This window comes from Saprolegnia parasitica (genome assembly GCF_000151545.1).
Source record: "Saprolegnia parasitica CBS 223.65 unplaced genomic scaffold supercont2.8, whole genome shotgun sequence".
NCBI classification, from domain to species: Eukaryota; Oomycota; class Saprolegniomycetes; order Saprolegniales; family Saprolegniaceae; genus Saprolegnia; species Saprolegnia parasitica.
This window is the reverse complement of record NW_012156402.1, coordinates 565,999-593,824: the sequence shown is the minus strand read 5'-3', so window position 1 is coordinate 593,824 and position 27,826 is coordinate 565,999. Positions and strand designations below refer to the sequence as shown.

The 27,826-nt window shown below is 59.2% G+C and overlaps 14 protein-coding genes across 14 annotated transcripts; 10 read left to right on the top strand and 4 right to left on the bottom strand.

Annotated features, from left to right (window-relative positions):
• Window positions 1-346: 346 nt before the first annotated feature.
• Window positions 347-1,907, top strand: SPRG_03339 (hypothetical protein). The gene is made up of 2 exons (XM_012341916.1): window positions 347-938; window positions 993-1,907. Exons 1-2 carry the CDS (start codon window positions 441-443, stop codon window positions 1,836-1,838), a joined length of 1,344 nt encoding a protein of 447 aa, XP_012197306.1. The 5' UTR covers window positions 347-440; the 3' UTR covers window positions 1,839-1,907.
• Window positions 1,908-1,929: 22 nt separating this feature from the next.
• SPRG_19482 (hypothetical protein) lies at window positions 1,930-2,189 on the bottom strand (the record flags this gene model as incomplete). The annotated part of the gene is made up of 2 exons (XM_012342019.1): window positions 1,930-1,968; window positions 2,025-2,189. Coding segments are annotated over 2 exons (204 nt in total), but the record flags the coding sequence as incomplete, so codon positions are not given.
• A 79-nt stretch (window positions 2,190-2,268) lies between these two features.
• SPRG_03338 (hypothetical protein) lies at window positions 2,269-2,834 on the top strand. Its single transcript, XM_012341915.1, has 3 exons — window positions 2,269-2,494; window positions 2,551-2,721; window positions 2,767-2,834. Exons 1-2 carry the CDS (start codon window positions 2,321-2,323, stop codon window positions 2,629-2,631), a joined length of 255 nt encoding a protein of 84 aa, XP_012197305.1. The 5' UTR covers window positions 2,269-2,320; the 3' UTR covers window positions 2,632-2,721; window positions 2,767-2,834.
• SPRG_03337 (hypothetical protein) lies at window positions 2,691-4,793 on the bottom strand (the record flags this gene model as incomplete). Its single annotated transcript, XM_012341914.1, has 6 exons — window positions 2,691-2,957; window positions 3,004-3,160; window positions 3,211-3,342; window positions 3,389-3,824; window positions 3,872-4,398; window positions 4,444-4,793. The coding sequence occupies 6 exons, from the start codon at window positions 4,791-4,793 to the stop codon at window positions 2,691-2,693; spliced, it is 1,869 nt and encodes a 622-aa protein (XP_012197304.1).
• A 741-nt stretch (window positions 4,794-5,534) lies between these two features.
• Window positions 5,535-7,505, top strand: SPRG_03336 (hypothetical protein). Its single transcript, XM_012341913.1, has 2 exons — window positions 5,535-7,179; window positions 7,236-7,505. The coding sequence occupies exons 1-2, from the start codon at window positions 5,562-5,564 to the stop codon at window positions 7,418-7,420; spliced, it is 1,803 nt and encodes a 600-aa protein (XP_012197303.1). The 5' UTR covers window positions 5,535-5,561; the 3' UTR covers window positions 7,421-7,505.
• A 1,434-nt stretch (window positions 7,506-8,939) lies between these two features.
• Window positions 8,940-10,418, bottom strand: SPRG_03335 (hypothetical protein; the record flags this gene model as incomplete). Its single annotated transcript, XM_012341912.1, has 1 exon — window positions 8,940-10,418. One exon carries the CDS (start codon window positions 10,416-10,418, stop codon window positions 8,940-8,942), a length of 1,479 nt encoding a protein of 492 aa, XP_012197302.1.
• Window positions 10,419-11,594: 1,176 nt separating this feature from the next.
• SPRG_03334 (hypothetical protein) lies at window positions 11,595-13,414 on the top strand (the record flags this gene model as incomplete). The annotated part of the gene is made up of 4 exons (XM_012341911.1): window positions 11,595-11,939; window positions 11,990-12,211; window positions 12,277-13,198; window positions 13,245-13,414. The coding sequence occupies 4 exons, from the start codon at window positions 11,595-11,597 to the stop codon at window positions 13,412-13,414; spliced, it is 1,659 nt and encodes a 552-aa protein (XP_012197301.1).
• A 411-nt stretch (window positions 13,415-13,825) lies between these two features.
• SPRG_03333 (hypothetical protein) lies at window positions 13,826-14,285 on the top strand (the record flags this gene model as incomplete). The annotated part of the gene is made up of 2 exons (XM_012341910.1): window positions 13,826-14,105; window positions 14,248-14,285. 2 exons carry the CDS (start codon window positions 13,826-13,828, stop codon window positions 14,283-14,285), a joined length of 318 nt encoding a protein of 105 aa, XP_012197300.1.
• Window positions 14,286-14,317: 32 nt separating this feature from the next.
• Window positions 14,318-15,769, bottom strand: SPRG_03332 (hypothetical protein; the record flags this gene model as incomplete). Its single annotated transcript, XM_012341909.1, has 1 exon — window positions 14,318-15,769. One exon carries the CDS (start codon window positions 15,767-15,769, stop codon window positions 14,318-14,320), a length of 1,452 nt encoding a protein of 483 aa, XP_012197299.1.
• An 822-nt stretch (window positions 15,770-16,591) lies between these two features.
• On the top strand, window positions 16,592-18,439 carry SPRG_03331 (hypothetical protein; the record flags this gene model as incomplete). The annotated part of the gene is made up of 2 exons (XM_012341908.1): window positions 16,592-18,209; window positions 18,262-18,439. 2 exons carry the CDS (start codon window positions 16,592-16,594, stop codon window positions 18,426-18,428), a joined length of 1,785 nt encoding a protein of 594 aa, XP_012197298.1. The 3' UTR covers window positions 18,429-18,439.
• A 624-nt stretch (window positions 18,440-19,063) lies between these two features.
• On the top strand, window positions 19,064-20,953 carry SPRG_03330 (hypothetical protein; the record flags this gene model as incomplete). The annotated part of the gene is made up of 2 exons (XM_012341907.1): window positions 19,064-20,684; window positions 20,728-20,953. The coding sequence occupies 2 exons, from the start codon at window positions 19,064-19,066 to the stop codon at window positions 20,889-20,891; spliced, it is 1,785 nt and encodes a 594-aa protein (XP_012197297.1). The 3' UTR covers window positions 20,892-20,953.
• A 541-nt stretch (window positions 20,954-21,494) lies between these two features.
• SPRG_03329 (hypothetical protein) lies at window positions 21,495-23,268 on the top strand (the record flags this gene model as incomplete). The annotated part of the gene is made up of 3 exons (XM_012341906.1): window positions 21,495-21,587; window positions 21,630-23,058; window positions 23,102-23,268. The coding sequence occupies 3 exons, from the start codon at window positions 21,495-21,497 to the stop codon at window positions 23,266-23,268; spliced, it is 1,689 nt and encodes a 562-aa protein (XP_012197296.1).
• Window positions 23,269-24,077: 809 nt separating this feature from the next.
• SPRG_03328 (hypothetical protein) lies at window positions 24,078-25,960 on the top strand (the record flags this gene model as incomplete). Its single annotated transcript, XM_012341905.1, has 2 exons — window positions 24,078-25,725; window positions 25,775-25,960. The coding sequence occupies 2 exons, from the start codon at window positions 24,078-24,080 to the stop codon at window positions 25,939-25,941; spliced, it is 1,815 nt and encodes a 604-aa protein (XP_012197295.1). The 3' UTR covers window positions 25,942-25,960.
• Window positions 25,961-26,235: 275 nt separating this feature from the next.
• SPRG_03327 (hypothetical protein) lies at window positions 26,236-27,659 on the top strand (the record flags this gene model as incomplete). The annotated part of the gene is made up of 2 exons (XM_012341904.1): window positions 26,236-27,386; window positions 27,431-27,659. The coding sequence occupies 2 exons, from the start codon at window positions 26,236-26,238 to the stop codon at window positions 27,657-27,659; spliced, it is 1,380 nt and encodes a 459-aa protein (XP_012197294.1).
• Between the last annotated feature and the right edge of the window lie 167 nt (window positions 27,660-27,826).

Sequence of the window (27,826 nt, the reverse complement as noted above, 5' to 3'; positions counted from 1 at the left end):
CTACCCATCCCGGCTGTATCGCACCTGGCCGCACGCATCATCGTCTCCATCCACCATCGACTCTGCAGGTTCGCACTAATAGTATACTAGTAATAGCTCCTAGCTATTACTGGTTACGGATTATTGCATCCACCGAAGGAACGGCCGCCAGAGTCGCGCGAGCGGCTGTGTCATCGGTCGTTGTCGTCGGATCCTCGGAAGTCCCTCGAGTAGCAGCAACGTTACGTCGGCTGTAGCATTTCTGGCGCCATGTTGCACTGTCGCAGCGTATCCGTAGATTTGTCCGGATAAATTATAGAAGCTTGCAGGTTCTGGAAGGAGGCGTACTTATGGCTTGTCATACAAACAGCAAGCTAAACGGCGTTCGAATTTCCGCTTGCAAAGCGGACTTTACATCGACGTGGCTTGGTTGTCGTCACCAGTCGGTCAAATCCTCGAGCATGCCCATCGCTGCGGCGTCCGTGTGGGCACGCTACATGAAGCAGGAGCGGCAGGCCGCGATCCCACCGCGCGTCCAAGCCTACTGGCGCTGCCTCTCGGCCACCGAGCGCCAAAGCGTCCTCTTCCTCGACGAAGCCGAGCTCGTCAAGCAGCTGTATAAGCTCAACTTTAGCCTCCTCTGCGTCGGCCTCGTGCAGCGCCGCCTCAAGAAGAAGAAGGCCGACGAGGCGGGTGGCAGCGACGAGCCAACGTACGAGCTGCTCGAGGCCATGGAGTTCATGGACATTGGCACGGGCATCATGACGGTCAAGAACGAGCTCGTCCAGGACGACAAGGTCGACACGCTCTTTGCGCTCGTGCAAGAGAATCTCCGGGGCTTCCTCGCGCACACGTATGTGCTCAGCGACGGCGACTTCCAGCAGCTCTTCTTCCGCGACAGCGAGGCCATTAGCACATGGGACGAGTACCAGCACTTGGTCGCGATCCTCCTCGAGCAGGTATTCCATTGTTCCTACCATGGCACAGCATCATTGACGCATCGATGTTGCTAGCTCATTCTCAAGAGCTTCGTCGCGTACCTTGAGCGCGAGTCGCTGCGGCAAATGGAAGCGCTCTTGCTCGAGGAAGACCTCGCCACGTCGTCCTCTTCAACTGCGCCGCCCATGCACAAGACCAAGAAGAAGAAGAAGCGCAAGAAGGCGGCATCAGCGACATCGACGGCGTCCATCCCACCACTGGCCGTGGCACCCCTTGACGACAGGATACCGCAAGATACCGCCGATACCACGTTGGGTGCTGCGACACTGCCCGTGCCACTGCCGCCCGTCGACGTCCACACAGTCGTGGATGGCTACGACGCGTCGCCGCCGACGTCAAGTCCATCCTCGCCGGCGCACGCCGAGCCGTCGATTTCGCCGACGAAAGCCCGGGCATCGCGCTTGAACCCCAAGGCCGTGGCGTTCCAGCCCGTGAGTCGACCGGTCGTCCCGCTCAAGCGCAAGTTTGACGCGTTCATCGTGCATGTGACGCCGGACGCCGACGACCGCGACTATGGCAGTGACGTCGATGACGACGAAGTGTACGAGCGGGATTTGGAGCTCGACATGCACCTCTCGGCCATCTACCAGCGCACGGCCGCGCAGTTTGGCTGGGACTTTGAGCGGCAAGAAGCGCTCGCGCCCGAGTGGCTCCACCCCGAGTTCCTCATGACGCAGCGCGTTGTGCGGTACTTTTCCGAGCCGCCGTGTGGCATGTGCATGCGCGGCTACTGCCACGTCCACCGGTATAACGTCGCAGCGCCGCCGTCGTCGTACTGGCACCACCCGTCGCCCGTGCGCGAGTACACCCACCCGCACGCCGCTGGGTTCCCGCCGCCCCACGCCAGCATCGTCTCGTAGCCAACACCGTAGCAGTAGAATAGCCTCCATGTAGCATATAAAAACAAAGAAGGGATATCACACCAGGATTGATGCGAGCATCCTCCTACGCTCATAGCTTGGTCTTGTCCGCCGGCAGTTCCGGAATCGTCTGCCACAGACCGCGTTAGCATTATGGTGATGGTGGCGAGGAGGAAGAAGACGTACGAGGTCGGGCTTGAGGATCATGTGCATGGTCGTGGAGCCCGCGAGGAGAGAGGCAATGCTGGCTGTCAGCAGGGCTGCGTATTGTCCGACGTGGAGGCGCATCGGTCGCAAGTTGTTGTTCACTGGCGGAGCGTTCTTTCCCACTTGGCACTTGCTCCTAGCATTCTTGACGCACTATTTACACGCCACTTTTGCGCTAAAAACGCCCCGCCCAATGTCAAATAAGACATTTAAGATGCGTGTTGCTAGACAGTAGAAAGTGCAGCAGAGACAGGCTTCATAAAACATCCGCCAGAATGGCCCGCCGCAAGTCGTCCAACACGTTTGCCCGCGTCGGGCTGCCGTTCGTCATCTTTGTCGTCGGCGGGTTCGCCGGCCTCCAGAACTTTGTCGGCGGCAAGTTTGAGCGCCGCGACATGATGGTCAAGAGCCAGAGCGAGCGCGCGTTCAACCTCGACGAGGAGCACCGGGTAATGTGGCTTTTCCCATCGCCGGAGGCTCATGGTGCTGCGAACGAAATGGCTAGAAAATCATGCACAAGCTCAAGACCGACGATTTCGAGATCAAGCGCATTCCCAACCCCGGCGAAGACCCGCGCAACGTCTGAGCGATACGCAAGTCCAATACAAAGCTCTACTTTTACTCGGGCATTACGATGGGCTGGAGCTAGTCGCCTTGATGCAGGAGACGCTCACGGGTGGGCGAGAGAGTCGTGTCGAGCTTGAGAAACCACTGCGTGTAGATGAGTGGTGCGACAAGGCTCAGGCACCCGAGGAGCACGAGGCACTGAGCCCACGCCTTGACGACGACGCTGACCGCAAGCACATACGTGGCGATTTGCGCAAACAAAATGAGTCCCGTGCACGCGAGATCTAGTCGGTTTTCTTTGGTTGTGCGCTGGCGCTCGTCCTCCTCCAAGCACGTTTCGGCGAGCTACAGATTGGAGGAGCTCCATGACCTGGAACTGTCAAGTACGAACCTTGGTCCACAAGCCAGGCGGACGCACGTTCTTGTAAAAGATGCGAAGTGTCCGTGCGTTGGTCGGTGGCGTTGCGAGGCAGGCGATCAAGGCCACGACGCCCGAGATACTCGACGACCAGAGAAAGCACTCGTACTCGGCCACGTGTGGGAATCCACTATTAGCACCAGGTTGCAGCCCGTGGGTCAAGGTCGCGTCATCGCATACAAGAAGACGACGACGGCGGTGATGACACCGGAGAGCATGCCAGACGCGTAGCCGACGGCGTTGAAGCGCGCCCAGTACCAGCCGAGAAAGTTGGGGACGACCATGCCACCACTCAAGGCGACCACCATAAACCTAACCCCATGAGCATATCCCATCCGAAACGGAGAGCAGTGCGAACCCCCAGATGCGGTTGATCGTGTGGATGTACAGCGACGCGCCCCATCCAGCGAGAAGCACGCACATCGTTGCCAAGCGGGCGTGCCACAATAGCTCGTTCGTCGAAGCGTCCGGGCGCAGCAAGGCTTGGTAAATGTCGATCGTCCAGTAGGACGATGCGCTGTTGATCGTCGAGTCGAACGTGGTCAAGGCGGCGGCGAGAAGCGATGCAAGGACGACGCCTTGGAGACCCGACGGCAGCACGTTCGCAAGCACAAACGGCACGACTCGCTCGGGGTCGATGATCACGTGCGGATGGTCCGCCGAGTACGAGATGGCGAGGACACAGACCGCGCCCGTGAAGTCCCACCGAAGGAGGAGCAGCACCATCGCCAGAAAGGTCTGCGACCGCACTTCGCGCTCCGTCTTGGTCGCGAGCACGGTTTGGAGGCCGCCGCCTAGAGCCAGCTTCAACATCGCTTCGCGAGATCGATGAATGAGATACCGCCGGGGCCCGACGCCGACCGAAAGCAGAGCAGACTCAGGTAGAGCAAGACGATGGGCGTGAAGGTATTGTACATACTGAAGGTCGATCCGGCCGGCAGATGAAGGTCCATGGCCCCGAGCGCCGACGCCCACGCTTCGCGCGTGACCGTGTAGTTGAGGAACGTTGAAGTGGCGTTCGTGGGAAGGTAGACGTGAAATGTCGCCGGCAAAGACACTTGCAGCCCGAGGATCGAGACGAGGAGGAACGACCCAAAGATGAAGACCGACTGGTACACGTCCGTGAGCACCATGGAGGTGAAGCCAGCGATGATCGTGTAGGCGACCGCGACGAGCATGAGGCCGCCCGCAGCCCAGAACTCGGGCGGGAGGTTAAGCCACGACGGGAGTGGCACGAATTCCGTGACAAACTTGCCGCCTCCGATCGCAAAGTACGTGGTGCCCATGACGCCGCCGAGGAGCGAGACGATGGCGATGAGCGTCCGCGCGACTTGGCCCGAGAGTGAGTCGCCGAATCGGTACAAGATCCTATCCGAGGGTCAGCAAGCGGTGATGGAACCGAGGTATTTGAACCATTCGCCTTTGGTGCGCACGGGGCAGCGGCGCACGAGCTTGCCCGTGAACGCGAGCTGGAAGGCGAGGAAGAGACAGAGCCCACCGCGTACCTCAATGTACATGCCCCGCACGCCGAGCGCGTAGATCAAGGCCGTGTTGATCATCGTGCCCGCAATGTCAATGTAGCTCGACACGTCGGCGATCGCGAGCGCCCACCACGGCAGCCGGCGCCCGCCGAGGTAGTAGTCGTTGATTGTCTCGTCCTTGCGCCGGGACGCGTACGTGGCCGCGGCGCCGACGACCAGCACCGACACGAGGTACGCAACGCAGATGCCACCGTCAAGCACCGAGAGGTGCTGGTCGCTCATACCAGGCAAATGTTGAATCCAGATCCTACCACGTGTTTAAAACATTTTAAAACATCCGTCGGAAGGTGTATTTTATGGAGAAATAGTGTATGAACCAATGTCGGCTTGAAGGAGCTCACACTCTCAGAACCGTCAAGCCAAGGGTCATATTATGGTCCAGGGTACTAGTACGCAATAATAGGACGGGAATACTCTTCCATCAAGCCCGATATGCGTATTCGCGTTGCTCGGAGTTGAAGCGGCAACGGCTTGTGCTTGCAGGCCGTAGTGAACATTGACTCGTTGGGAGGACTTGTCGATCGTTCGGTTGATGCGCGCCACGGGGTCGGCGCGGAGGCCAGCTCCTGCTGCATCGGCGTCCGCCGCCATCTTTGTCGAGCCCGCTTTGATGACCATTTCCAGCAACGGACCAATGCTGCACTTGACATCCGGTTACCCAAGGATCGGTGAAAGAGGCTATCCCATTGGCCAAAAGAAATGTTGCACCTTTCTTGCCACTCCTCCAATCGTAAGTTGCTCGCTCGCGCCGCCACGTCATCGCACGACACCAGGCCACGAATCGAACGCGTCAACCATTGCACTTGCTGCAGAGCCTCTACCAATGCGCTACGATATGCAATCCATACCGACTGGCACCCTCAAACATTCGACATCTCGTCGGTGCTGCTGCGGGGATCTTACGATAACACTATTTAGAGCGCCAAAAGGACGGTCTTTTTCGAAAATGCGGGAAAACAAAAAAGACGTTTTCTCAACGGACACCAGACCATGGCGACGCCACTCGACGCCTTTACGTGCGCCATCACGCATGAGGTCATGACGGACCCGGTCGTGACGGCCGACGGCCAGTCGTACGAGCGGGCGGCCATCGAGCGCTGGCTCACGGACCATGACACGAGCCCGGCGACGAACCAGCGCCTGCCCTCCCGTGCGCTTCTGCCCAACGTCGCGCTCAAGAAGGCGATTGACGAGCACCGCAGTGCGCACGCTTCGCCTGCTCGGTCGCGCTCCAACGAGGCGTCGCGGCGGCGCGCCTTGTCGCCGGACGTGGCGACCCGGTCGGTGCGCCAAGCCACGCACGTGCTCACGCGCGACCAAGCGCTGCCCGAGATCGGTTACTTTGTCTACCGCACCGAAGGCAACCTCGATCTCTTCAAGCACCCGTCGCTGTACGACCCGGCGGTGGGCCCGAACCGGGAGCGGCTCGTCCTCCCGGCAGGCGAGCTCGTCGTCGTTTCGCAGCGCGAGTACGGCCGCGACTCGAACCACATCTTTTTGAAGCTGAGTACCGAGAACGAGCCGACGCTTCAAGGCTTGTACATCCTCGAGCAAGGTCGGTACCCGCCGTACGCGCCGACGGCCATCCAGGCGATTGTCACCAAGGAGGTGGCCGTGTACCGCGCGCATGCCACAACCCTCCGGTACTTTCGGCCGACGACCAGCACCGCCGGCGTCCTTGCGCTGACGGACCGAAGCGTTGCCGTCGACACGCTCCTCGCAGCGAACCTCCACGTGCGTGATCCGGTCACGCGCATCGAGTTCGTGCGCCTCGACAACTCGACGCTCTGGGTCCCGAGCGCACTCTTGACGCAAGTGACGCTTCGGACGACACGGCTCGTGGTCCGCGCCACGACGAACCTCTCGCTGCGCCGCAATCTCATCTCTGGAAGCGACGAAACAACGGTTCTCCGGCCCGGGGCGCTGGCGGTCTCGGGCCAGCAGACCACGGTCGCCGGTGTCTGCTACGCCAACGTCACAACCGGCGACGTCTCGGGCTGGTGCACGCTTCGACCGGACGACTTCCTCCCCAGCTGCCCGCTGCGCCTCGCCGAGAAGTCTGCGGGGCTCTACATTCCGGTCGTGATCTTGCAAGGCTCGTACTTCCTCGTCGTGCTCAACCAATTGCAGAGCGACGGGTCGATCCAGCAGAGCATCAAGTTTAGTCTTCCCCACACGATGGCGCGCCAGATTGAGAATTGCACGGCGAAGGGCCGGCACGTGACGCACGCGGCCCTCGGCCCCAACGCCGAGTGGTACATTAGTGGCACCAAGCCCGACGGCACCGGCGGCTGTGCGTGGGCCAGCAACAACGCCCCGGTCGCCTTCCGGAACGTCATGGGCGTCAACTGCCGCGTCGCCTTTGGCAAGTATGGCGCGTACGTCTGCGACGACGGCACCACCGTCTACTCCGCCGGCGTTCCGATTCCGTTTCGCGACCGGCTGGCGACGGCGACCGCGCGTCCGTTCGTGTCGTTTGGCCTCTCGGGCGAGTATGGCTGCTTCATCCACGACACAAAGGGCGGGTACATGGCCCACATGTCAGAGTTCTTTGAGTACGACGTGCTGGACCCGCCGCCGCCCAAACGCTATGGCCGGCTCGTTGCCTGTACTCTGTCTCAATCACACAAACCAAGTGTCTGATCGCGTGTTGTGTGTGTGTAGTGATCTACTCGAATGGCGAGCACATCAAGATTTTTGAAAACTCGTTCATGTCGACGGGCAATGTGCCGCAGACCATGAATGACGCACTGGAGGACTTTTACCGCCGCCACCAGCGCATGCGCAACGAGCGCCGCCAGCTCATCAGGCGCTACAACTCCCTCGCGACGACAACGACGACGGCGTAACACGTCCGACGAGATGGGGTGGTGCTGCACGACGCCTCTTCATGCAGCCGAAGTCGATCGAAATATATGGTCATGTGTTTGGGTCCATTCTTGCTTGGATGCGGTGCAGTTCTTGTCTGTGCTGGGACCCCTGGTTTGGATCTACTTGGGTCGTCGCAACTGATCAACACAACGTCGAATGATGATGGTGATGATAAGAATGGGGCAAGGTGCACACGGACGCATGCGCGGCTCTCGAGAATGAGTGGATGGGCGTTGAGGTCAACTACAAGAAGCCTTGCGTTGAAGACATGCACTAATAGTGCCGTCCAGACCTACATATGTGTATGAACGTGTTTCGCGTTATCTTCGTTGCTTTAAAGAGTTCGCCTACGTAGAGACCAGCAATCTCCTTCCTTTTCATTCGCTCGCTCGCCGGCTCACTCCCAACGACTAAGTGTTGGTGCCAACTCCGACGCATTCAGGCGTGGCACTACGTATGCGAGGTCTCTGAGTTCGTTTTTGCTTCTTTGATTTTAACGCGAACACGTTGGATTGATTGATTGATCGCTCGCCGGGCCGTGGCTGCGCAGGCAGCTTCCAGACCTGCGAGCATAGATTCTGTTCGATACATCCGAGGTGGCTTGTTGCGACTGTATGAGTACGTTCTAAGGTTTGAGGTCATTCTCTCCCTCTGAGATTGTTTGTGCAACGTCGTAAGAACTCTATATACTGGACGTCGCCTCTCTGTTGTCTTTTGATGGAAGCTGAACCGCGCAGCGTGGAGGAGGAAACACGAATTGTCTTTGCGAGGTGCTCGAGTTGGTTGCGATGATCAAGGGTAAAAAGGTGCCATTGGTTACCCCTGGAGTTGACTGGCGACGCCGGACCACACCTCTTGCGGCAAAGATCGAATCACGTCACTCTGATTGGCAGAATGCTGAGCCTTTTCATTGATTTGATTGGTTGCTCGACGCAAGCGCAACGTCCCATTGGCTCGCTACAAACTGTCCAATCCCAGCGCATGTTTGTGTCCGAGCGTCGCTATGCTGTCGGCTCGACCCACGTCTTCTTGCGGCTTGAGAGCAACGGCGACGAGAGTCTCCGCGGCTTGTACGTCCTCGCGCAGGTCGTGACGGCCCCGTACACTGCTTTGTTCCGACACTCACGCGCGAGCTTGCGATTTACGTCACGACGCAAGCCGCTGACTTTTTCTTCTGCCGACCAATTGCCACGGAGGAGGTTAGTGCGATACCCTTACACTTGGCACTGCGTCCTTGGCACCTTCAAAGGTTGGTTTGTGTCGTACTGACGTCGTCTTGACGTTTGGTACATGTAGTGAGTGACCGCAATAACTTTCTCTTGTGTGTTTGGAGGGTTGCTTGATGTCTTGCACCGTCGGTGGCGCCAAGAAATCGACAATTTGAAAATCATCGCGAGAATCTCAGTGTCTCAGCCACTTGTGCAAATGTTATCGACGAAATTGGTTGCAACACAGCTTTGTTGTTAACGAGCATAGAAAAGAGTGCTAGAAACCGTTCTAGCACGCGTAAAAGCGGCAGTCGAGAGGCTCGAGTGGGTTGGGGGTACCCAGTGGGTTGGGACGCGCGAGGATCTCCATGCTGATGTGCTTCGAGTCTGCATAGGCCGCAATGGCTGCCTCGTCGTCGGCATTGACATTCAATTGGAGCGTGATGTCCGGGCGAACGTCCAGTGCGTCCAGAAGTGCCATGACGTCGGTGACGCGGAGGGTATCGCGGTTGAGAAAAGTGGCCTTGAGGTCGAGTAAAAGTGGGGGCGCTGTCACGGGTCGCGTCGAGAGCAAGAGACCCAGCGTCTCATACCGGTAGTCGTGATGTCCGCTGAAGTTGCACGAGCGAAGCGACACAACCGAGAGGCGGTGCGTCCACAAACCAATGACATGCAGGAAGAGGCCCAACGACGCGACCGGAATGCGGTCCATGTCGAACCAATGCACTTTGGCCAAGTTGGGCAGGTTGGACGCCCAGAGAAGAAAAGTCTCGAAACTGGCAGCGTCCATCGACACGCGCTGCACGGTCAGCACCTTCAAGCTCGGCAGCGGAGTGGCCATGAGCGCGTCCGGTGCCAACGTGAGCTTGCCCAACCGCAGCGCCAGCTCTTCGAGGAGCGGCATCGGACTGAGGAACGGAAGGAGGCAGTTGAAGTCGTTCAAGCCTCCGGCGTCGAGGTGCGTGAGGTTGGAGACATCGAGGAGTGCCATGAAGTCACGAATGTCGCCGCGCAAGAGTCGAGTGTCCAGATCGAGCTGCACCGCCTTCAAGTGGTGCAGAGGTCTGCGCGCGGCAATGAGCGCATCGATGACCGCTTCCGAGTTTTTCAATTCCAGGTTCGTGACGGACGTGGTTGTCGCGAGCATCGCCGCAATGGCGTCTGCGCTTGTTGCCGAGTTGAAGTCGTTGAGGCCAAGGTCTGTGACGTGCCCTGTCTGGAGGCACTGCGCCAGTGGGTCGAACGGAGGGTCGTTCATGCCTGGGGCAAGGAAAACCGTCAACTTGTGGACGCTCGGCGGCAGCAACGTCGCTTCGAGATGAGACATGCCAAGTTCGACGTCCTTGAGACGTGTGCACAAGGGGATGACGACTCTGAACTCGGGCATGTCAAGCCACTCCTTGTCGAGAAAACAACTGACCGCCTCAAGTTTGGATGGTAAGGCGGCGAGGAGCGCCGGAAGGTGGCGTTCGTGCACACTGCGTCGTGGTGGCAGAAGCAAACCTGGGATCGCGGGCAGCGCGTCCACGACGAGATGCAAGTTCTCTTCCGAGATGGTGCCCATGTCCACCGTCGGCCACTGACCGTCAAAGGCCATGGGCGTCGTCATGAGCTCGCGAAGCGCGGCCAGCGGCGCGCCGAGCTCGGCCGGCGGTAGCGCCACGAGCAAGCCCGTCGCGTCCTCCTGCGACTCCACGTAGCCGACGACCGAGCAGAGGAGCGCAGTCGGAAGCGCCGTCGGCGGCTCGACCTTTGCCTTCTTGGACATGTTGCTGCAGCGTCGCAAAATGGCTTTTGGAGGATGCGATTTAAATACACGGCGTATCTTTTACTTAAAAAGAGCAAGGTACTCGTAGTACAAAATAAGAGGTCCCTTGCGGGGTGAGCTGGTACTGGTAGGAACTTTCTGGTTGACAATCGGATGACATGAAGTCATAAATTAGATAGGATTAGATAGCGCCGCTCGGAGGTGGTTCACTAGTTGACGACACTCTCCGTTTCCTGCTTCCCATGAGGCCCCATGGTACTAGACCTAGAGGACGGCCTTGCCAAGGCAAGTTGCCATGACAGCCGTCTCCGCGTGCTTCCGCTGTCCGGATATTCAACTGTCAAAGCTACTTCGCGCGCTTCTGCTGTCCGGATATTCAACGGCACGCTAACGGTCGTGCCAGCATCCCATGACCAGATGCATCTCGAGAGGACGCTAACCAAACCGCGTCGTTTTCTTCATTTGGAAAACGCAGCCATTTGTATCAATTCAACGACAGCCAATTTGTCGTCGGTGACCTATATGTCGAAGACATCGTATGAGGCGCAGCGTTCATTCAGCTCTACGCGACGGAGCTCTGCGTCGCGTGCTCGTTCTTGACATCGCTCGTCCTGGAGACAACACGTCGAGATGCGCAGTGGGCTGCCCATTCCGCGCAACAAGCGCCGTCGAGCCGCTCGACCATATTGGAAAAGCACTCGTCTCGTGACGTCGCATCGACACGTTGGCGTCGTTGTCGGTAACATCAAGGCCGTCCAGTGCCACGAGCATCTTTTCATCCAACGACGTCAAGTAGGTCGGTACACACACAGTGGCTCCTATACGTATAATCCTCTTTTGCATGAATGCATGCCAATCTCTGTCTCGTTGCAGTTCAATAGTTTTGGACATCAGACGAGTGCGATATTGTCACAACGTCATCGACCCTGCCTGCAAACTGGTCGCCGAATGGAACTGTCTGCTGTAGATTTGAGATATCCTTCCCATGCATGTCATCATATCGCCTGAGGAAACGAAGGGCGCGATGCGCTCAGAATCTGCGATGAAGTTAGTCGATTCGCGCTCATCGGATTGACAAGTGAGTGGATTCCCGATCCGGACCGGTTGAATCTTGACGGTCGTTTACCGGATACGGATACGGCAAATGCATTTTGGCTTGACGAGACGACGAGCAAGATGGCACCGCCGAGCGCGTACCTGTGCCCGATCACGCAGGAGGTGATGGTCGACCCGGTCGTGACGATGGATGGCCACTCGTACGAGCGGTCGGCCATCGTGCGCTGGATCCGAAGCAGCCAAGATGCGTCACGGGACGGCGTGGCGACAAGCCCGTTAACCAACCTGCCCCTGCGCTCGACGGTGCTCATCCCGAACCTTGCGCTCAAGAAGGCCATTGCCGAGTACAAGAGCGAGCTTGACGAGCGGCCGGCCAAGCGCTACCGGTTCAACGTGATCATACCACGGGACTTTGACGTGGAATCTGTGCCGGAGCTACGCGCGACGCTGCGCCGCTGCCACAAAGTGGCCACTTTGCCTACCGCGCGCTGCAGCGTCTCAATTTGTACCGGGAGCCGTCGGTGCGCAGCGCCCACTTGCCGCGCGCGCTGGCTGTCCACGAGATGTTCTTCGTGTCCGAGCGTCGCTATGCCGTTGGCTCGAACCACGTCTTCTTGCGGCTTGAGGGCAGCGGCGACGAGAGCCTCCGCGGCCTGTACGTCCTCGCGCAGGCCGTGTCGGCTCCGTACACTGCTTTGGTCATGGAGGCGACGCTCACGCGCGAGCTCGCGGCTTACGTCACGACGCAAACCGCCGACTTTTTCTTCTCCCGACGACCAATCGCCACTGCCTCTCAACGCAGCCGAGCGCACCGGCCAACACGGCCGTGGCGACGGACCTGCGCGTGCAGGATCCTGTCACACGCGCCGAGTATGTGCGCCTCGACAACTGCTCGTTGTGGCTGCCCGTCGCTCGCCTCGCACCGCGCGCTGTGAGCATGCAGCGCATCCTCCTTTGTCCAAACACGGCTGTGCCCGTATACCGCAACATGTACTCGACGCCGGCAAGTCAAGTGCTCGAGACACTACCGGCTCGTCAAAGCATAGCGTCTTCCACCCACCTCACGCTCGGCAATGCATGTTTTGCCCGCGTGTTAATCGGTTGCGTCGCCGGCTGGATCAAGGTCGATAAAAGCGACGTCATCCGGCACCGACCCTCGCCGCTTGCCGAGGAGGCTGCGGGGAAGGGCATACCCGTCGCTCTCCATCAAGGCGACTATTTCCTCCTCGCACTCAACGAAGTCCAAGCCCACGGTGGCGTCCGCCAACAAGTCTTCTTCTTCCTCCCGGATCGAATGGCGGAAGCGGTCAACGCCTGCATTCAGGCGGGCCGGCACCTCACGCACGCAGCGCTTGGCCCGGACGGCCAGTGGTACCTCAGCAGCGCCGTCCCCGGCGGCTCGTATGGCAAGTGCATCGCAAGCGACGACGTTCCATATGAGTTTGAAACCGAGATGACGCCCGAGTGCCTCGTTGCGTTCGGCAACAAGGGCCGGTTCCTCCTCTTGGACAAGGACAACGCGGCGTACTACTGTGAAGGACTCAACTTTAAGACGGCCGACGTCCTCAACGACGACCCGGACGTCATCACGCTCGGCTTCAACGGGAGCTCGGGCTTTTTTCTCAAGCACACGAATGGTGTCGTGATGCAGAACGTGCCGAGATGGGTCCGAGACGATGTGTTGGAAGCTCGGCCGCCGCGCGGCTACGGGTCGCTTCTCTGGCGTACGCACTGCGCCGGCTTTTCGTAATAATCGCCGTCTGTGTCTAGTGTCGCTCTGCCTCGAGGAGTATGTGGCCATCTACGAGCACGGGTTCTGCGCGACCAACGACGTGCCGAGGGAGATGTTTGATGCGCTCTCTGCGTTTTACAGCCGCCACCACCGATTGCGCAACGACCGCCGCCAGCTCATCGAGGATTACGACGAGCTCATTGCCTGAGAGCGAGCCACGAGTATGACGCGTTGGACATGCATGGCAATGGCAAACGTCAAAGTGGAGGAATGTTTATGTAACGTGTTTAAAAACTGTTCATCATGGCATTTTCTAGAATTTTGAGCGTCAAAAAATCCTGGATGCCACGCTGTGCAAAATCCCTCGATTGCAGATCCGAGTTGAACTGTTGAAACAGTTGAAAGGTTGTCGAACGCTAACCAAACCAAACGAATCAAAATTTGCTTTTTCGTTCGAGCACGGAACCAGCACGCTCACGCTAGCGTCGTGGAGCGGGCCAGAGGCGAACAGTGTATTAAACAGATGTAGCAAACATATGGACTAGTGTTTGAAACAGTCGTCATCTGTCTGCCGAGTGGCGGCAGACTCGAAGCAAGCCGCAACGACGCAAGCACGAGGATGACCCGCCACCTCGACTCGTTCATCTGCCCGATCACGCACGACGTCATGGTCGACCCGGTTGTGACTGTCGACGGCCACTCGTACGAGCGGTCGGCCATCGCAGAGTGCCAGTCGCGAGGGATGCCTGGCCGCCCAGTCACGAGCCCGAAGACGAACCTACCTCTGCGCTCGCTGCAGCTCATCCCGAACCTCGCGCCCAAGCGGTCGATCGAAGAGTCACCGCAACGAGCGGCCATCGTCTCGTGGCGCTTCGCCCGTTGCACGGGCCATGTCTGCGGTAGTTCCGCTTTTGCGGCGGACGGAGGCGCTGCCAGAGGTCGGCTTCTTTGTCTACCGCGCGAACGTGGCGCTCACAGTCGACAATTGGAAGAATCATCGTGAGAATCTCGGTGTTCAAGCCACTTGTGCATATGTTATAGACGAAATGGGTTGCAACAAAGATGAGCTTCACTGTTAACGTGCATATAAAAAAGAGAGCTAGAGAACGATCTAGCGCGCGCCGAAGCGGCAGTGGAGAGGATCGGAACGGCCGGGACGCTCGAGGACCTTCATGCTGATGTGCTTCGAGTCTGCATAGGCCGCAATGGCTGCCTCGTCGTCCGCATTGGCACTCAATTCGAGCGTGATGTCCGGGCGAACGTCCAGTGCGTCCAGAAGCGCCATGACGTCGGTGATGCGGAGGGTATCGGGGTTGAGAAAAGTGGCCTTGAGGTCGAGTGAAAGTGGGGGCGCCGTCTCGGGTCGCGTCGAGAGCAAGAGCCCCAGCGTCTCGTACCGGTAGACGTGATGTCCGCTGAAGTCGCACGAGCGAAGCGACACAACCGAGAGGCGGTGCGTCCACAAACCAATGACATGCAGGAAGAGGCCCAACGACGCGACCGGAATGGCGTCCATGTCGAACCAATGCACTTTGGCCAAGTTGGGCAGGTTGGACGCCCAGAGAAGAAAAGTCTCGAAACTGGCAGCGTCCATCGACACGCAGTGCACGGTCAGCACCTTCAAGCTCGGCAGCAGAGTGGCCATGAGCGCGCCCGGTGCCAACGTGAGGTCGCCAAACTGCAGCGTCAGCTCTTCGAGGAGCGGCATCTGACTGAGACACGGAAGGAGGCAGTTCCAGTCGTCCAAGCCGCCGGCGTTGAGGTGCGTAAGGTTGGAGACATCGAGTAGTGCCATGAAGTCACGGATGTCGCCGCGCAAGAGTTGAGTGTCCACAAAGAACTGCACCGCCTTCAAGTGGTGCAGAGGTCTGCGCGCGGCAATGAGCGCATCGACGACCGCTTCCGAGTTTTCCAAATCCAGCCGTGTGATGGACGTGGCCGCCGCGAGCATCGCCGCAATGGCGTCTGCGCTTGTTGCCGAGTTGAAGTCGTGGAGGCCAAGGTCTGTGATGCGCCCTGTCTGGAGGCACTGCGCCAGAGGGTCGAGCAGCAAGTCGTCGGCGTCGTTGTATAGCCCCAGCAAGCGGACGCTGGGCGGCAGCAACGTCGCTTCGCCATGAGACATGACAAGTTCGACGTCCTTGAGACGTGTGCACAAGGGGATGACGTCTCTGAACTCGTGCATGTCAAACCACTCCTTGTCATACAGGCGGACCGCCTCAAGTTTGGACGGCAAGGCGGCGAGGAGCGCCGGAAGGTGGCATTCGTGCACATTGCGTCGTGGTGGCAGAAGCAAACCTGGGATCGCGGGCAGCGCGGCCATGACGAGATCCAAGTTCTCTTCCGAGATGTTGATCATGTCCACCGTCGGCCACTGGTCGTCAAAGGCCATGGGCGTCGTCATGAGCTCGCGGAGCGCGGCCAGCGGCGCGCCGAGCTCGGCCGGCGGTAGCGCCACGAGCAAGGCCGTCGCGTCCTCCTGCGACTCCACGTAGCCGACGACCGAGCAGAGGAGCGCGGTCGGAATCGCTGTCGGCGGCTCGACCTTTGCCTTCTTGGACATGTTGCAGCAGCGACGCAAAATGAATTGGCTTGTGGAGTTGCTGGATGCGATTTCAATGCACCTCTTATCTTTACATACAAATAGGAGCATCCCCAACGGTCGTTTACAAGGTAAGACAAAATAAGAACACACCATGCACGCCGGTGATTGGCTCCTTTTTCGAATCCGGAACCGCTCGATTTGAACGTGGCAGCAGCAGGTGCAAGCACGAGTCGGCGGCGCCACAAGACGATAGAGAGGCGTAGGGTATGACGCACGGAGCTGGGGAAGCGTCAACTATCAAAGGTCGCATGCTTGGCGGTTTGGTACGGCCTGCGAGAAAGCTGTCAAAGTGCATTAACACGCTGTTCTTAAGGCTGGCGAAGCGCTAGAATAGACCCAAACCACTGCGATCGTCATGTTGGCGGCGAACTACCTGTCGTGCTCACATGAAGACACCACAGTAGATATGTTATTGTCCAAGGGTGTTGGTCGAGTACACTGGATTCGGTGCAAATACTATCTTGGGGACAGCGTTTAAAATCATTGTCTACGACGCCTCTTCCGCACTGTTGATTAGCACACCGTGGGTGCGCTGTCTCGACGATGCGGTCGCATGCCGGTGCGATACACAGCGCTGCCTTTGGCGCACGTGGGTTTCTGCTCCGTTCGTGCACGAAGTTGGAACCACCACGCTACAATTGTAGTCACGTCGTGGAGCGGAATGTGTATTAAACAGAAAACAGATGGATTGGTGTTTGAAACCAAGGGACCTTGTTTGAAACAGTGGCCATCTGGGCACTTCTGGAGACTGCAGATTAGAAGCGCGCGACAACAAGCAGCATGACCCGCCACCTCGACTCGTTCGTGTGCCCGATCACGCAGGACGTGATGGTCGACCCGGTCGTGACTGTCGATGGCCACTCGTACGAGCGGTCGGCCATCGCAGAGTGGATCCGCACCAGTCGCGAGACGGCGCCCGGCGGCCAAGTGACGAGCCCGGCGACGAACCTACCGCTGCGCTCGCTGCAGCTCATCCCGAACCTCGCGCTCAAGCGGTCCATCGAAGAGTACCGCAACGAGCGGTCGTCGTCTCGCGGTGCTTCGCCCGTTGCACGGGCCGTCTCTGCGGTCGCGGTCGCTCCGCCTTTGCGGCGGACGGAGGCGCTGCCAGAGGTCGGCTTCTTTGTCTACCGCGCGAACGTGGCGCTCGCAGTCTACTCACGGCCGTCGTTTGGCCCTCCCGTGCGCAGCTGGTCGAATGGCAACGCCGTGACGCTGCCCGCTGGCGAGCTCGTCGTCGTGACCAAGCGCGTCTATGGCACGGCGTCCAACCACATTTTTTTGCTCCTGGCGGACAGCAACGAATCTGATCTTAGCAATCGCTACATCTGCGAGCAGCAAGAGCACGCGCCGTACACGGCCGTCGCAGTACGTGCGACGACGACACCGGAGCTCAAGACGTACGCTGCGACCGAGGCGTCGTTGTTCTTTTGTCGCCCCGCGACCAGCCACCGCTGCCTCTTCACGCGCAGTGATATGCTGGCGGTCAACGAACTCGTGGCGTCCGACCTGCGCGTGCAAGACCCCGTGACGCACGACGTCTTTATCCGGCTCGAGAACTGCGGCGCGTGGTTGCCGCTGCGCTGCTTGCGGCCGCGCCGAGCGATTACGACCCGCACCATCATCAAGGTCTCAACGCCGACGAACGTGTACCGCAACATCTACACGTGGCCGCACAGCACCGTTCTCGCGACCTTGCCGGCCAACCACCTCGTCGCGACAATCTGCCACGTCACCAGAAACAACGGCGCCCTGTTCGCGCGCATTTCGTACGACGATGTTATCGGCTGGTGCTGTCTCGAGCAGTCGGACATCCTCTATCGATGCCCACCGCGCGTGGCCGAGCACGCGCCCGGTCGATCGATCCCTGTTGCTATCCTCCAAGGCAACTACTATCTGCTTGCGCTCAACGAAGTCCAAGAAGACGGGTCGACCTCGCAGCGCTTCGTCTGCAACGTTCCGAGCTCGATGGACCGCCAGATCGACAACTGCATGGCGAAAGGCCGGCACGTGACGCACGCGGCCATTGGCCCCAACGCCGAGTGGTACCTTAGTGGCACCAAGCCCGATGGGTCCGGTGCCCACTGCTGGGCCAGCAAGAACGTCTCCGAAGAGTTTCTTGAGCAAATGGCGATCAACTGCCGCGTCGCGTATGGACGCTACGACGCCTTTGCGCTTCTGGACGACGACGACGGTCGCGTGGCCTCGTCTGGCTTGCCGTACGATATGGAGGAAGCTTTCGACAACGCGCGCAAGATCCACACGTTTGGCTTTGACGAAGACAACGGTTTTTTCCTCAAGCATGCGGACGGCGTCGACACCAACAACATTGCCCACTGGTTTGAAGACGACATTTTGGCGGCCAAGCCGCCGCGCGGGTACGGTCCGCTCGTCTCTGGTACGCGCGTTAAGAGTACTACGTGTGAGAGTGACTTATGAAAAAACAATAGCGTCGTACTGGGAGGGCAGCTACGTGGCCATCTACGAGCATTGGTTCACGACGTCGAACGACGTGCCAGCGTCCGTGACGAATGCACTCAAAGCGTTCTACCAACGCCACACGAAGATGCGCAACGACCGGCGGCGGCTCATTCAGCGCTACCAAGAACTCGAGTAGGCGCCACCGACACGTTGCATTTGCAATGCATTGTCTTTTTGTTTGCATCGCGTGACATCGAGTGCGTTGGCATATGGGCCTTATTCGTGGCCGGCGCCCCGGGCGACGATTGAAGGTTACGGATTTGAAGGGCAAGATAATATGCCCCCGCGCCGCCACGGCCTGGCCAGCGGATGAGAACGAGAGAGACCTCTACAAAGGCAAAGTCTTCGTTTCGACAGCGACAACGACTCGAAACAAGTGTTTAAATACGCCGTGAACTCTTCAAGTTCGAGCTTGTTTTGCTCTGGCGTTGACACCACTTCAAGGTTCGTGCAGACCGTGGATAGAAGCGCTCCATCGATGGATACTGTAGCAGCATCAAGATTTCGCTCATCTCCAAGATCGTCATTCCGCCATATTTCAAACGTCGGGCTCACCGCCTTGGACATAATTCTCATTGAGACGTATATGTACAAGAAGACACAAATGAAGACGCGAGCGAGTGGCCTCACTGAGCTTGTACGCCGCTGCACGTGCACCAAGGATCCTTTGACCTGCGGCCATCGCCACATGGTGTTTAAAACACACTCAACACATGGTGTGTAACGAGCAGTCTGTTGCCGATGGACCTCAAAGAGCAAAGTGACAGCAGCATGACCCGCCACCTCGACTCGTTCGTGTGCCCGATCACGCACGACGTCATGGCTGACCCGGTCGTGACGATGGATGGCCACTCGTACGAGCGGTCGGCCATCGCAGAGTGGATCCGCACCAGTCGCGAGACGGCGCCCGGCGGCCAAGTGACGAGCCCAGCGACGAACCTACCGCTGCGCTCGCTGCAGCTCATCCCGAACCTCGCGCTCAAGCGGTCCATCGAAGAGTACCGCAACGAGCGGCCGTCGTCTCGCGGCGCTTCGCCCGTTGCACGGGCCGTCTCTGCAGTCGCGGTCGCTCCGCCTTTGCGGCGGACGGAGGCGCTGCCAGAGGTCGGCTTCTTTGTCTACCGCGCGAACGTGGCGCTCGCAGTCTACTCACGGCCGTCGTTTGGCCCTCCCGTGCGCAGCCGGTCGAATGGCAACGCCGTGACGCTGCCCGCTGGCGAGCTCGTCGTCGTGACCAAGCGCGTCTACGGCACCGCGTCCAACCATGTCTTCTTGCTCCTGGCGGCCACCAACGAATCTGCGCTGAGCAATCGCTACATCTGCGAGCAGCAAGAGCACGCGCCGTACACTGCCGTGGCAGTACGCGCGACGACGACACCAGAGCGTGCAACGTACGCTGCGACCGAAGTATCGCTGTTTTACTGCCGCCCCACAACCAGCCGCAGCTCCCTCTTCACGCCCAACGAGTTGCTCCAAGCCAACAACTTTGTGGCATCGGACCTGCGCGTGCGAGACCCCGTGACGCACGACGTCTTTATCCGGCTCGACAACTGCACCATGTGGCTGCCACTGCGCTGCTTGCGGCTATACACTGCGAACACGACCCGCACCATCATCAAGGTGTCAACGCCGACGAACTTGTACCGCAACATCTACACATGGCCGCACAGCACTGTTCTGGCAACGCTGCCTGTGAACCACCTCGTCGCAACAACGATGTACGTCGCCGCAAGCAACGGCAGCCTGTACGCGCGCATCTCGTACGACGATGCCGTCGGTTGGTGCTGTCTCAGGCAGTCGGACATCCTTCCGCAGTGTCCGCCGCGCCTGGCCGAGCAAGCCGCCGGCCGGTCAATTCCAGTCGCGATCGTTCGAGGCAATAGCTACCTCCTCGTGCTCAACGAGGTCCAAGACGACGGCTCGATCGAGCAAAACATCGAGTACGACTGGCTTCCTCCGGACATGGAGCGCCAGATCAACAACTGCATTGCAAAAGGCCGGCACGTGACGCACGCAGCGCTCGGCCCGAATGACGAGTGGTACATTAGCGGCACCAAGCCCGACGGGTCCGGTGCCCACTGCTGGGCCAGCGAGAACGTCTCGGATGCCTTTCTGGAGCAAATGTCGATCAACTGCCGCGTCGCCTTTGGACGCAACGGCAGATTTGCGCTCGTCGACGACGTCGACGACGCGGCCGAGGCACGTGGATTGAGCTACGCTCTCGAGGAAGCCTTGTTCAACGCGCGCAAAATCCACACGTTTGGCTTTGATCGGAACAACGGCTTCTTCGTCAAGCATTCGGGCGGTGTCCACGCAGACAACATTCCACACTGGTTCAAAAGCGATGTTTTGGCGGCAACGCCCGAGCGTGGCAACGGTGCGCTCGTGTCAGGTATGTCATGGCGTCGACATACCTTTGTAATGGATGGTGATAGCGTCCAAGTGGGCCCACGACTACGTGGTCATCTACGAGCATTGGTTTGCGACGAACGATGGGCCCGAGGACATGGTCGACGCGCTCGGAGAGTTTTACAACCGTCACCTCGACGTCCGCAACGACCGGCGGCGACTCATCCAGCGCTATCATGAGCTGGCGTAGGCGTCAATGCGAACCAATGCGACGCTGGCATCGTAACTTTATACGGCATAGCTGTCTTTTTGTCAAGGGTGTGTGTGGAACTGAGTGTCTTGTCGAATGAATTCTTGGCATCGGAAAGACTGTATCGCTTTTGCTTTCAAACGTTCCGAGGGACGACGAGGTGTTTTGAACAGAATCCGCGTCTAATTAGTTTTTGTTGGCGCCAAAAGACGTTTCAAGATCGTCATCCCACCAATCAGGTCCATTTGACCGCGATCTGGATGCTTTACAATTGTACATCGATAGTCCACAGCAAATCGGTACTTGAAGACGCGAGTTGTTGCCCTTAGGCAGTATAATGCTGCATACTAGTAAAAGAGGACAAGAGGCACTTCCGATGGAGGAAAAATACAAGCAAATTCGTGTTTAAAACACAACACGTGGCATGAACGATCCGCTGGTCAGCGGACGGTAAAAAATGGGGCAGACTCTAAGCCAGACTCTGAGAGCCTGCTACGGATGGCCATCGGAACCTCAAGACGACAGCAGCATGATCCGCCAGTGGCGGGTCGAATGGACCGCCCCCACCTCGACTCTTTCATCTGTCCGATCACGCAGGACGTCATGGACAGCCCGGTCGTGACCGTCGACGGTCACTCGTATGAGCGCGCGGCCATCCAAGAGTGGATCCGCACCAGGCGCGAGACCCGCCGCCCAGTGACTAGCCCCGCGACGAACCTTCCCCTGCACTCGACCTAGCTCATCCGGAACCTTGCACTCAGGGGAGCCATCGAAGAGTACCGCAGCGGTCGCTCGTCGCCTCGCCGAGCTTCGCCCGTTACACGGATCGTCTCTCCGGTCGCGGTCATTCCGCCTTTGCTGCGGACCGAGGCGCTGCCAGAGGTTGGCTACTTTGTCTACCGCGCGAACGTGGCGCTCGCAGTCTACTCGCAGCCATCGTTTGGCCATTCCCACCGCACGCCGAATGGGCATGACGTCACGGTCCCCGCTGGCGAGCTCGTCGTCGTGACCGAGCGCGTCTACGGCACAACGTCCAACCACATTTTTTTGCTCCTGGCGGCCACCAACGAGCCTGCGCTGCGCAATTGCTACATCTGCGAGCAGCAAGAGCACGCGCCGTACGCTGCCGGGGTGGTGCGCGCGACGATAACGCCAGAGCTCAAGACGTACATTGCTACTACCGCCTCGCGGATCTTTTGGCGCCCTGCGAGCAGCGACCGCTGCGTCTTTGGGCAAGACGACACGCTGCAAGTCAACCGTCTCGTCGCGTCCGACCTGCGCGTGCAAGACCCCGTGACGTACCACGTCTTTATCCGCCTTGAGAACGGCCCCGTGTGGCTGCCGCTGCGTTGCTTGCAGCCACACACTGCAAACACGACCCGCACCGTCATCAAGGTGTCGACGCCGATGATCTTGCGCCGCAACGCCTACACGTGGTCTAACAGCATCGGTCTGGCGACGTTGCCCGCCAACATTCTCGTCGCAACAATCTGCCACGTCACCACAAGCAACGGCGGCTTGTATGCGCGCATCTCGTACGACGATGCCGTCGGTTGGTGCTCTTTCAAGCAGTCGGACGTCCTTCCGCAGTGTCCGCCGCGCCTGGCCGAGCAAGCCGCCGGTCGGTCGATTCCAGTCGCGATCGTTCGAGGCAATAGCTACCTCCTCGTGCTCAACGAGATCCAAGACGACGGCTCGATCGTGCAAAACATCAAGTACGACCGTCTCCCGCTTGGCATGGAGCGCCAGATCAAGAATTGCATTGCGAAAGGCCGGCACGTGACGCACGCAGCCCTCGGGCCGAATGACGAGTGGTACATTAGCGGCACCAAGCCCGACGGGTCCGGTGCCCACTGCTGGGCCAGCAAGAACGTCTCGGATGCCTTTAATGAATCGATGTCGATCGACTGCCGCGTCGCCTTTGGCCATCACGGCAGCTTCGCGCTCGTAGCCGACGACGACGGCCGCGTGGCTACGTACGGCTTGAGCGTCGAAATGAAAAACGCTTTGAACAACGCGCGCAAGGTCCACACGTTTGGCTTTGACGAAAACAACGGCTTCTTCGTCAAGCATTCGGGCGGCGCCGACACGGACAACATTGACTCGTCGTTTGAAAACGATATTCTCGTTGCAAAGCCGGAGCGCGGCTATGGACCGCTTGTTTCAGGTATGGAAGAATCGTCCATCATCCTCACAAATGTGATCTGTAGTTTCGAAATGGGCCGGTGACTACGTGGCCATCCACGAGCATTGGTGTGACACGACGGACGGTTTGTCCGATGACATGAGCGACGCTTTGTATGACTTTTACGATCGCCATGTCAACATCCGCAATGACCGCCGCCGACTCATCCAGCGTTACCAAGCATTGCTGTAGGCTTCTGTAAGCGCCACAACGAGCAAGCGCGTCGTGTCTGCTCGGTCAAGTTTTCACAAAACGAATGCGCGTGTAGTGTACCCTGCAGATAGGCTCTGCATTTGTCTCCCTGCATTACCAAGCTAGACAGGTGGCGTTGCGTTGGTTGAATAGCCGGTCGACTTCTTGCGAGTGCCAAAGCATGTTTAGTATATGCACACGACCATGGGGAAAGGGTGGCGACAGTTTAAGTACGTACATCCAGCGTTTTGACGTGGCTGCATGACGGTCCGCAACGACCGCCGCCGACTCTCCCAGCGTTACGGAGCTTATGTGAGCGCCATAACCAGCTAGTGTGTTTGCTATATATCGAGATTTTTTAAATACGAAGCCGCTTATATGGTACCTTGCTTTTTTGCGTGGACTGTGGCTCCCTGTGGCAAGCAAGACTGGTGGCGTTGGAGTGGTTGGACAGTCGGTGCAGGGGTACACAATTATGTCCTCTGAGACGGTGAACGTCCTGCGCAGTTGGTTGTCTCTGCTTTACTCGTCGTCATTTTTTTGGAGTTCCTATAGACAGGATGTTTGTGCTAAGTTCTATGTTGAACATGCAGGCTCCTCTCAACGCTGTGGTCGCGAGGCCGGTGCGACGATAGACTCCGTGGCAGGCTGCCACGTCACAGAGAAGTTGCACCAACGCACTGTATGAAACACACGATCCAATCATACAAAAAACGTGTTTACGATTTCAACCTACGGTGTTCTTAACAATGTTTAAAACCAACCATATGGTGGGTGGACAGCCTGCAAGAAAAGGCAGTCGGAGCAGTATGACCCGCCACCTCGACTCGTTCGTGTGCCCGATCACGCACGACGTGATGGTCGACCCGGTCGTGACCGTCGACGGCCACTCGTACGAGCGGTCGGCCATCGAAGAGTGGATCCGCACCAGTCACGAGACGGCGCCCGGCGGCCAAGTGACGAGCCCAGCGACGAACCTACCGCTGGGTTCGACCCAGCTCATCCCGAACCTCGCGCTGAAGCGATCGATTGGCGAGTACCGCAACAAACACAACGTATTGCCAGGCTCGCCGGCAGGCCCGCTGCGATCACCCTCTCGGCTGGCGGTCGTCGTGCCACCGGCGCTGGCTCTCGCGCCCGTCGACTTGCCGCGGACCGAAGCGCTGCCGCAGGTCGGCTACGACGTCTACCGCGCGAACGTGACACTGGCCATCTACTCTCAGCCATCGTTCAACTACCGCGTCTCGAGCGCGCATGGCACCGCCCTCGAGCTCCCGGCCGGCGAGCTCTTTGTCGTGACCAAGCGGCTCTACAGCGCCATGTTTGGCAACACGACCGGCTACGTCTTCTTGCAGCTCGGGACCCACAACGACGTCGAGTTGCGCAACTGCTACGTCGCCGAGCAGGCGGAGCGGCCGCCGCACGCCCGCTTGGTTGAGCGCGTCCCAGCGATACACGAGGTCGCCGTGTACATGGCCGACCGGCCGTCGCCGTTCTACGCGCGACCAACGACCCACAGCGACTCGGCCCTCGTACGCCACACGATGCTTCGTCGCGACGAGCTCGTGGCCACCGACTTGCGCGTGGCGGACCCTGTGACCAACCAAACGTATCTGCGGCTCGACAACTCGTTCGGGTGGCTGCCGCTGCGCCACTTGACGCGCTACGAGTGCACGACCCGGCGCTTGCTCTTCCGCGTGCCGTCGCCGACGCACGTGTACCGCAATATTCGCACGGTGCCCGAGAGCATTGCGGTCGCGACGCTGCCGGCCGACTACCTCCTCGCGTCAACGCTGCACGTGTACCTCAACGCCTTCGCCTACACGCGGGTCGTGCGTGATGACGTGACCGGCTGGTGCAAGCTCCGTCTCTCGGACATGCTGCTGCAGTGCCCGCCGCGCCTCGCGGAGCAGCCGCCCGGGCGATCGATCCCCGTCGCCCTGCTCCAAGGCGACCACTACTTCGTTTTGCTCAACGAAATCCAAGACGACGGCACGATCACGCAGGCTTTCCACTGCGATCTGCCGTATGCGATGGTCCGCCAGATCAACAACTGCATTACAAAAGGCCGGCACGTGACGCACGCAGCGCTCGGCCCGAAGGACGAGTGGTACCTAAGTGCGACGAGGCCGGACGGGTCCGGGGCCCACTGCTGGGCCAGCGAGAACGTCTCGGAGGACTTTCGAAATGTCATGACGGTCAACTCCCGCGTCGCGTTCGGTCCGTCCGACGCCTTTGTCCTCGTCGACGATCACGACGTTGTGTATTGGAGTGGAGTGTCCTACAGCCTACGCCTCGAACTCCGCGACGTGCAGAGAGTGCACGCGCGTAGAAAACATAAAGGCCCCTTCTTCATGAAGCACTCGCACGGCGTCATCACCCACGACTTTTCCGACGTGGTCCGACAAGAGGTCTTGGAGGCGAGCCCGCCGCGCGGCCACGGGCAACTTGTCTCCGGTACGCTGTCGTCGCCTGATTGCTGAGCTCATGGAGTGGGGGTGTCTAGTGTCGTGCAGTGAGGGCAGGTATGTCGCCATCTACGACAACTGGTTTGCAACGACGGACGGGGTGCAGACCGACGTGACGGACGTTTTGGCTGCGTTCTACAATCGCCACCTGGAGGTCCGCAACGACCGCCGACGACTCATTCAGCGCTACCAGGCGATAGCGTAAACGCTCAATGTGAAACTCCATGTCGATTGTGTCATTCCTCTTTGAATATCAACTATGCAACTCGATGACGTACAACATGCAGCCACGAGCGTCGCCAAGTGGATGCATTTGGGCAGCCAAGAAAGTCACGCGCAATCAAATCTCGCAGCACATCGTGTGAAAAGTCCACTCAAATACCGGTAAAAGTATCAACTGTGTGGACAGAATATATCAACGACATGCATCTGAGTGTCCAGTCACCCGCACACTCGCATCGCCTGTGCCGCCAGTATTCCTTTTCACCCGCAACCAAATATGGGCAGTCTGTACAGCAAGGCGACGACGTCCGCAGTCGACCACAGTGGCGACCATGCCCAGGCCGATCATTCGTGCTGGCACGACTCGAACGACTCGCCTGCCGTTGCAGACCAAGGACGAGAGGCCGATGCCGCATCGGTGCCGTATGTGCCACCGTCCGAGCTCTGTGCGTACACGAACTTTACGCTGTCGCAGCACTGGATGGGCCGCACGCGGGGCTCGATCCACCCGGATTACCGCGCGGCCTTCGACACCATTGCGCTCGTGCCTGAGATTCTCGAGCGGTCCGGCAGCCTTGTCGCGATGCAGCGCCTCGACGCGCGCTTGGTGGCGGCGCCGATTCCACCCAACACACACACAGCCGTCGTGTGGGCGTTCACTGCGCGCTGCAACCTCCCGAGACACGTCGCTCTGAGTTTATGGAGCCTCGTGCAATTCGCGGCCCGGTACGGCTGGAGCAAGTACGTGGTCGCGGCGCTGCGCGACTTGACCGACCGCTGTGCAACCGACGAGACGATCGCCATCACAATGTACGAAGTCACCGAATTCATGAAAATGTGCGACGTGGCCAAAATGGAGGCGTTCGCAAAGGTCCTCGACCTCGTTGCCGCCGACGACGACGCCGTGGCACATAGCGACGCTGTCGTGGCAGCCATCCTGCGCCTCCGAGCGCCCTTGCTCAAGGCGATGCGCACTTGGCGGGACCGTGTGTTCGAGACCGTCTTTCTCAAGCCCGCCGACTTCGTGCTCCGAGCCAACGGCGGCAGTGACCACCGCCAGCGCGCCGACGACCTCCGCGTCCACGGGTCCAACATGTACCGTGCGCTTTTGTTGAGCACGCTCGGTATCAATGCGTGGGACGCACCCGACATGGACGACCCCTCGCATTTTGCCGTGGATTTCCTTTCCTACCTCTCGCCGTCAGCATCACCGCTCGCCACGTGGTGGGATCCGACCATACCAGCGCGGCGGGCACCAGCCACGACGCGGATCACGTCGCATGTCGACTTGGGCGCAGCGTTCATTGTGCAGGGCGATCGCCCAGATGGCCATGTTGCCAATCATCTCATTGGACCAAGCAGCTCGCCCGCCGAGCGCCGCCGCGCCGCCGCGTACGTCAGCGCGTACGCTGCCTTTTCAGCCGGGACGTACTCGACCAGATGCTCGTCAATCAGATTCTACGCGACGACAGTGCGCAATCGGCGGAGGACCGGCGCCTCGTGCTGACAGCGCTGCGTCACCGAGGCGTCGCCACGGACGCCGACGACGCATGGACCACACTTGTGTACGACGACGACTACGCCTTGCGCCGGGACAAGGTCCTCGCCCTCTTCCAGTTTCTCGGCGTCTACAAGTGCCCTACTGCCGGCAAATGTGCGCCCATGGCCGGCGTCGCGCTCACGAGTGCCTACAAGCCATAGCGACTCGTTCAGAAGTATATATATTGATTCAAATCCCGTCCTTTTACCCATGCGCGTTGTCCCAACAGCCAGTCGAAAAACATCTCCCATCGGCAAAGACGACCTGCCTACTCCCTCGCTCCACAAATGGCGCTTGAGAAGCCACACCTTGTCTCGGAGCCTATGTA

What these genes read in the sequence shown, in the direction of transcription:
- SPRG_03339 (XM_012341916.1), top strand. Translation starts at nt 441, where the DNA reads ATGCCCATCGCTGCGGCGTCCGTGTGGGCACGCTACATGAAGCAGGAG. An exon ending in TCGCGATCCTCCTCGAGCAG is followed by an intron (nt 939 to 992) that starts GTATTCCATTGT and finishes CGATGTTGCTAG; the next exon opens with CTCATTCTCAAGAGCTTCGT.
- SPRG_03338 (XM_012341915.1), top strand. Translation starts at nt 2,321, where the DNA reads ATGGCCCGCCGCAAGTCGTCCAACACGTTTGCCCGCGTCGGGCTGCCG. An exon ending in ACCTCGACGAGGAGCACCGG is followed by an intron (nt 2,495 to 2,550) that starts GTAATGTGGCTT and finishes CGAAATGGCTAG; the next exon opens with AAAATCATGCACAAGCTCAA.
- SPRG_03336 (XM_012341913.1), top strand. Translation starts at nt 5,562, where the DNA reads ATGGCGACGCCACTCGACGCCTTTACGTGCGCCATCACGCATGAGGTC. An exon ending in CTATGGCCGGCTCGTTGCCT is followed by an intron (nt 7,180 to 7,235) that starts GTACTCTGTCTC and finishes GTGTGTGTGTAG; the next exon opens with TGATCTACTCGAATGGCGAG.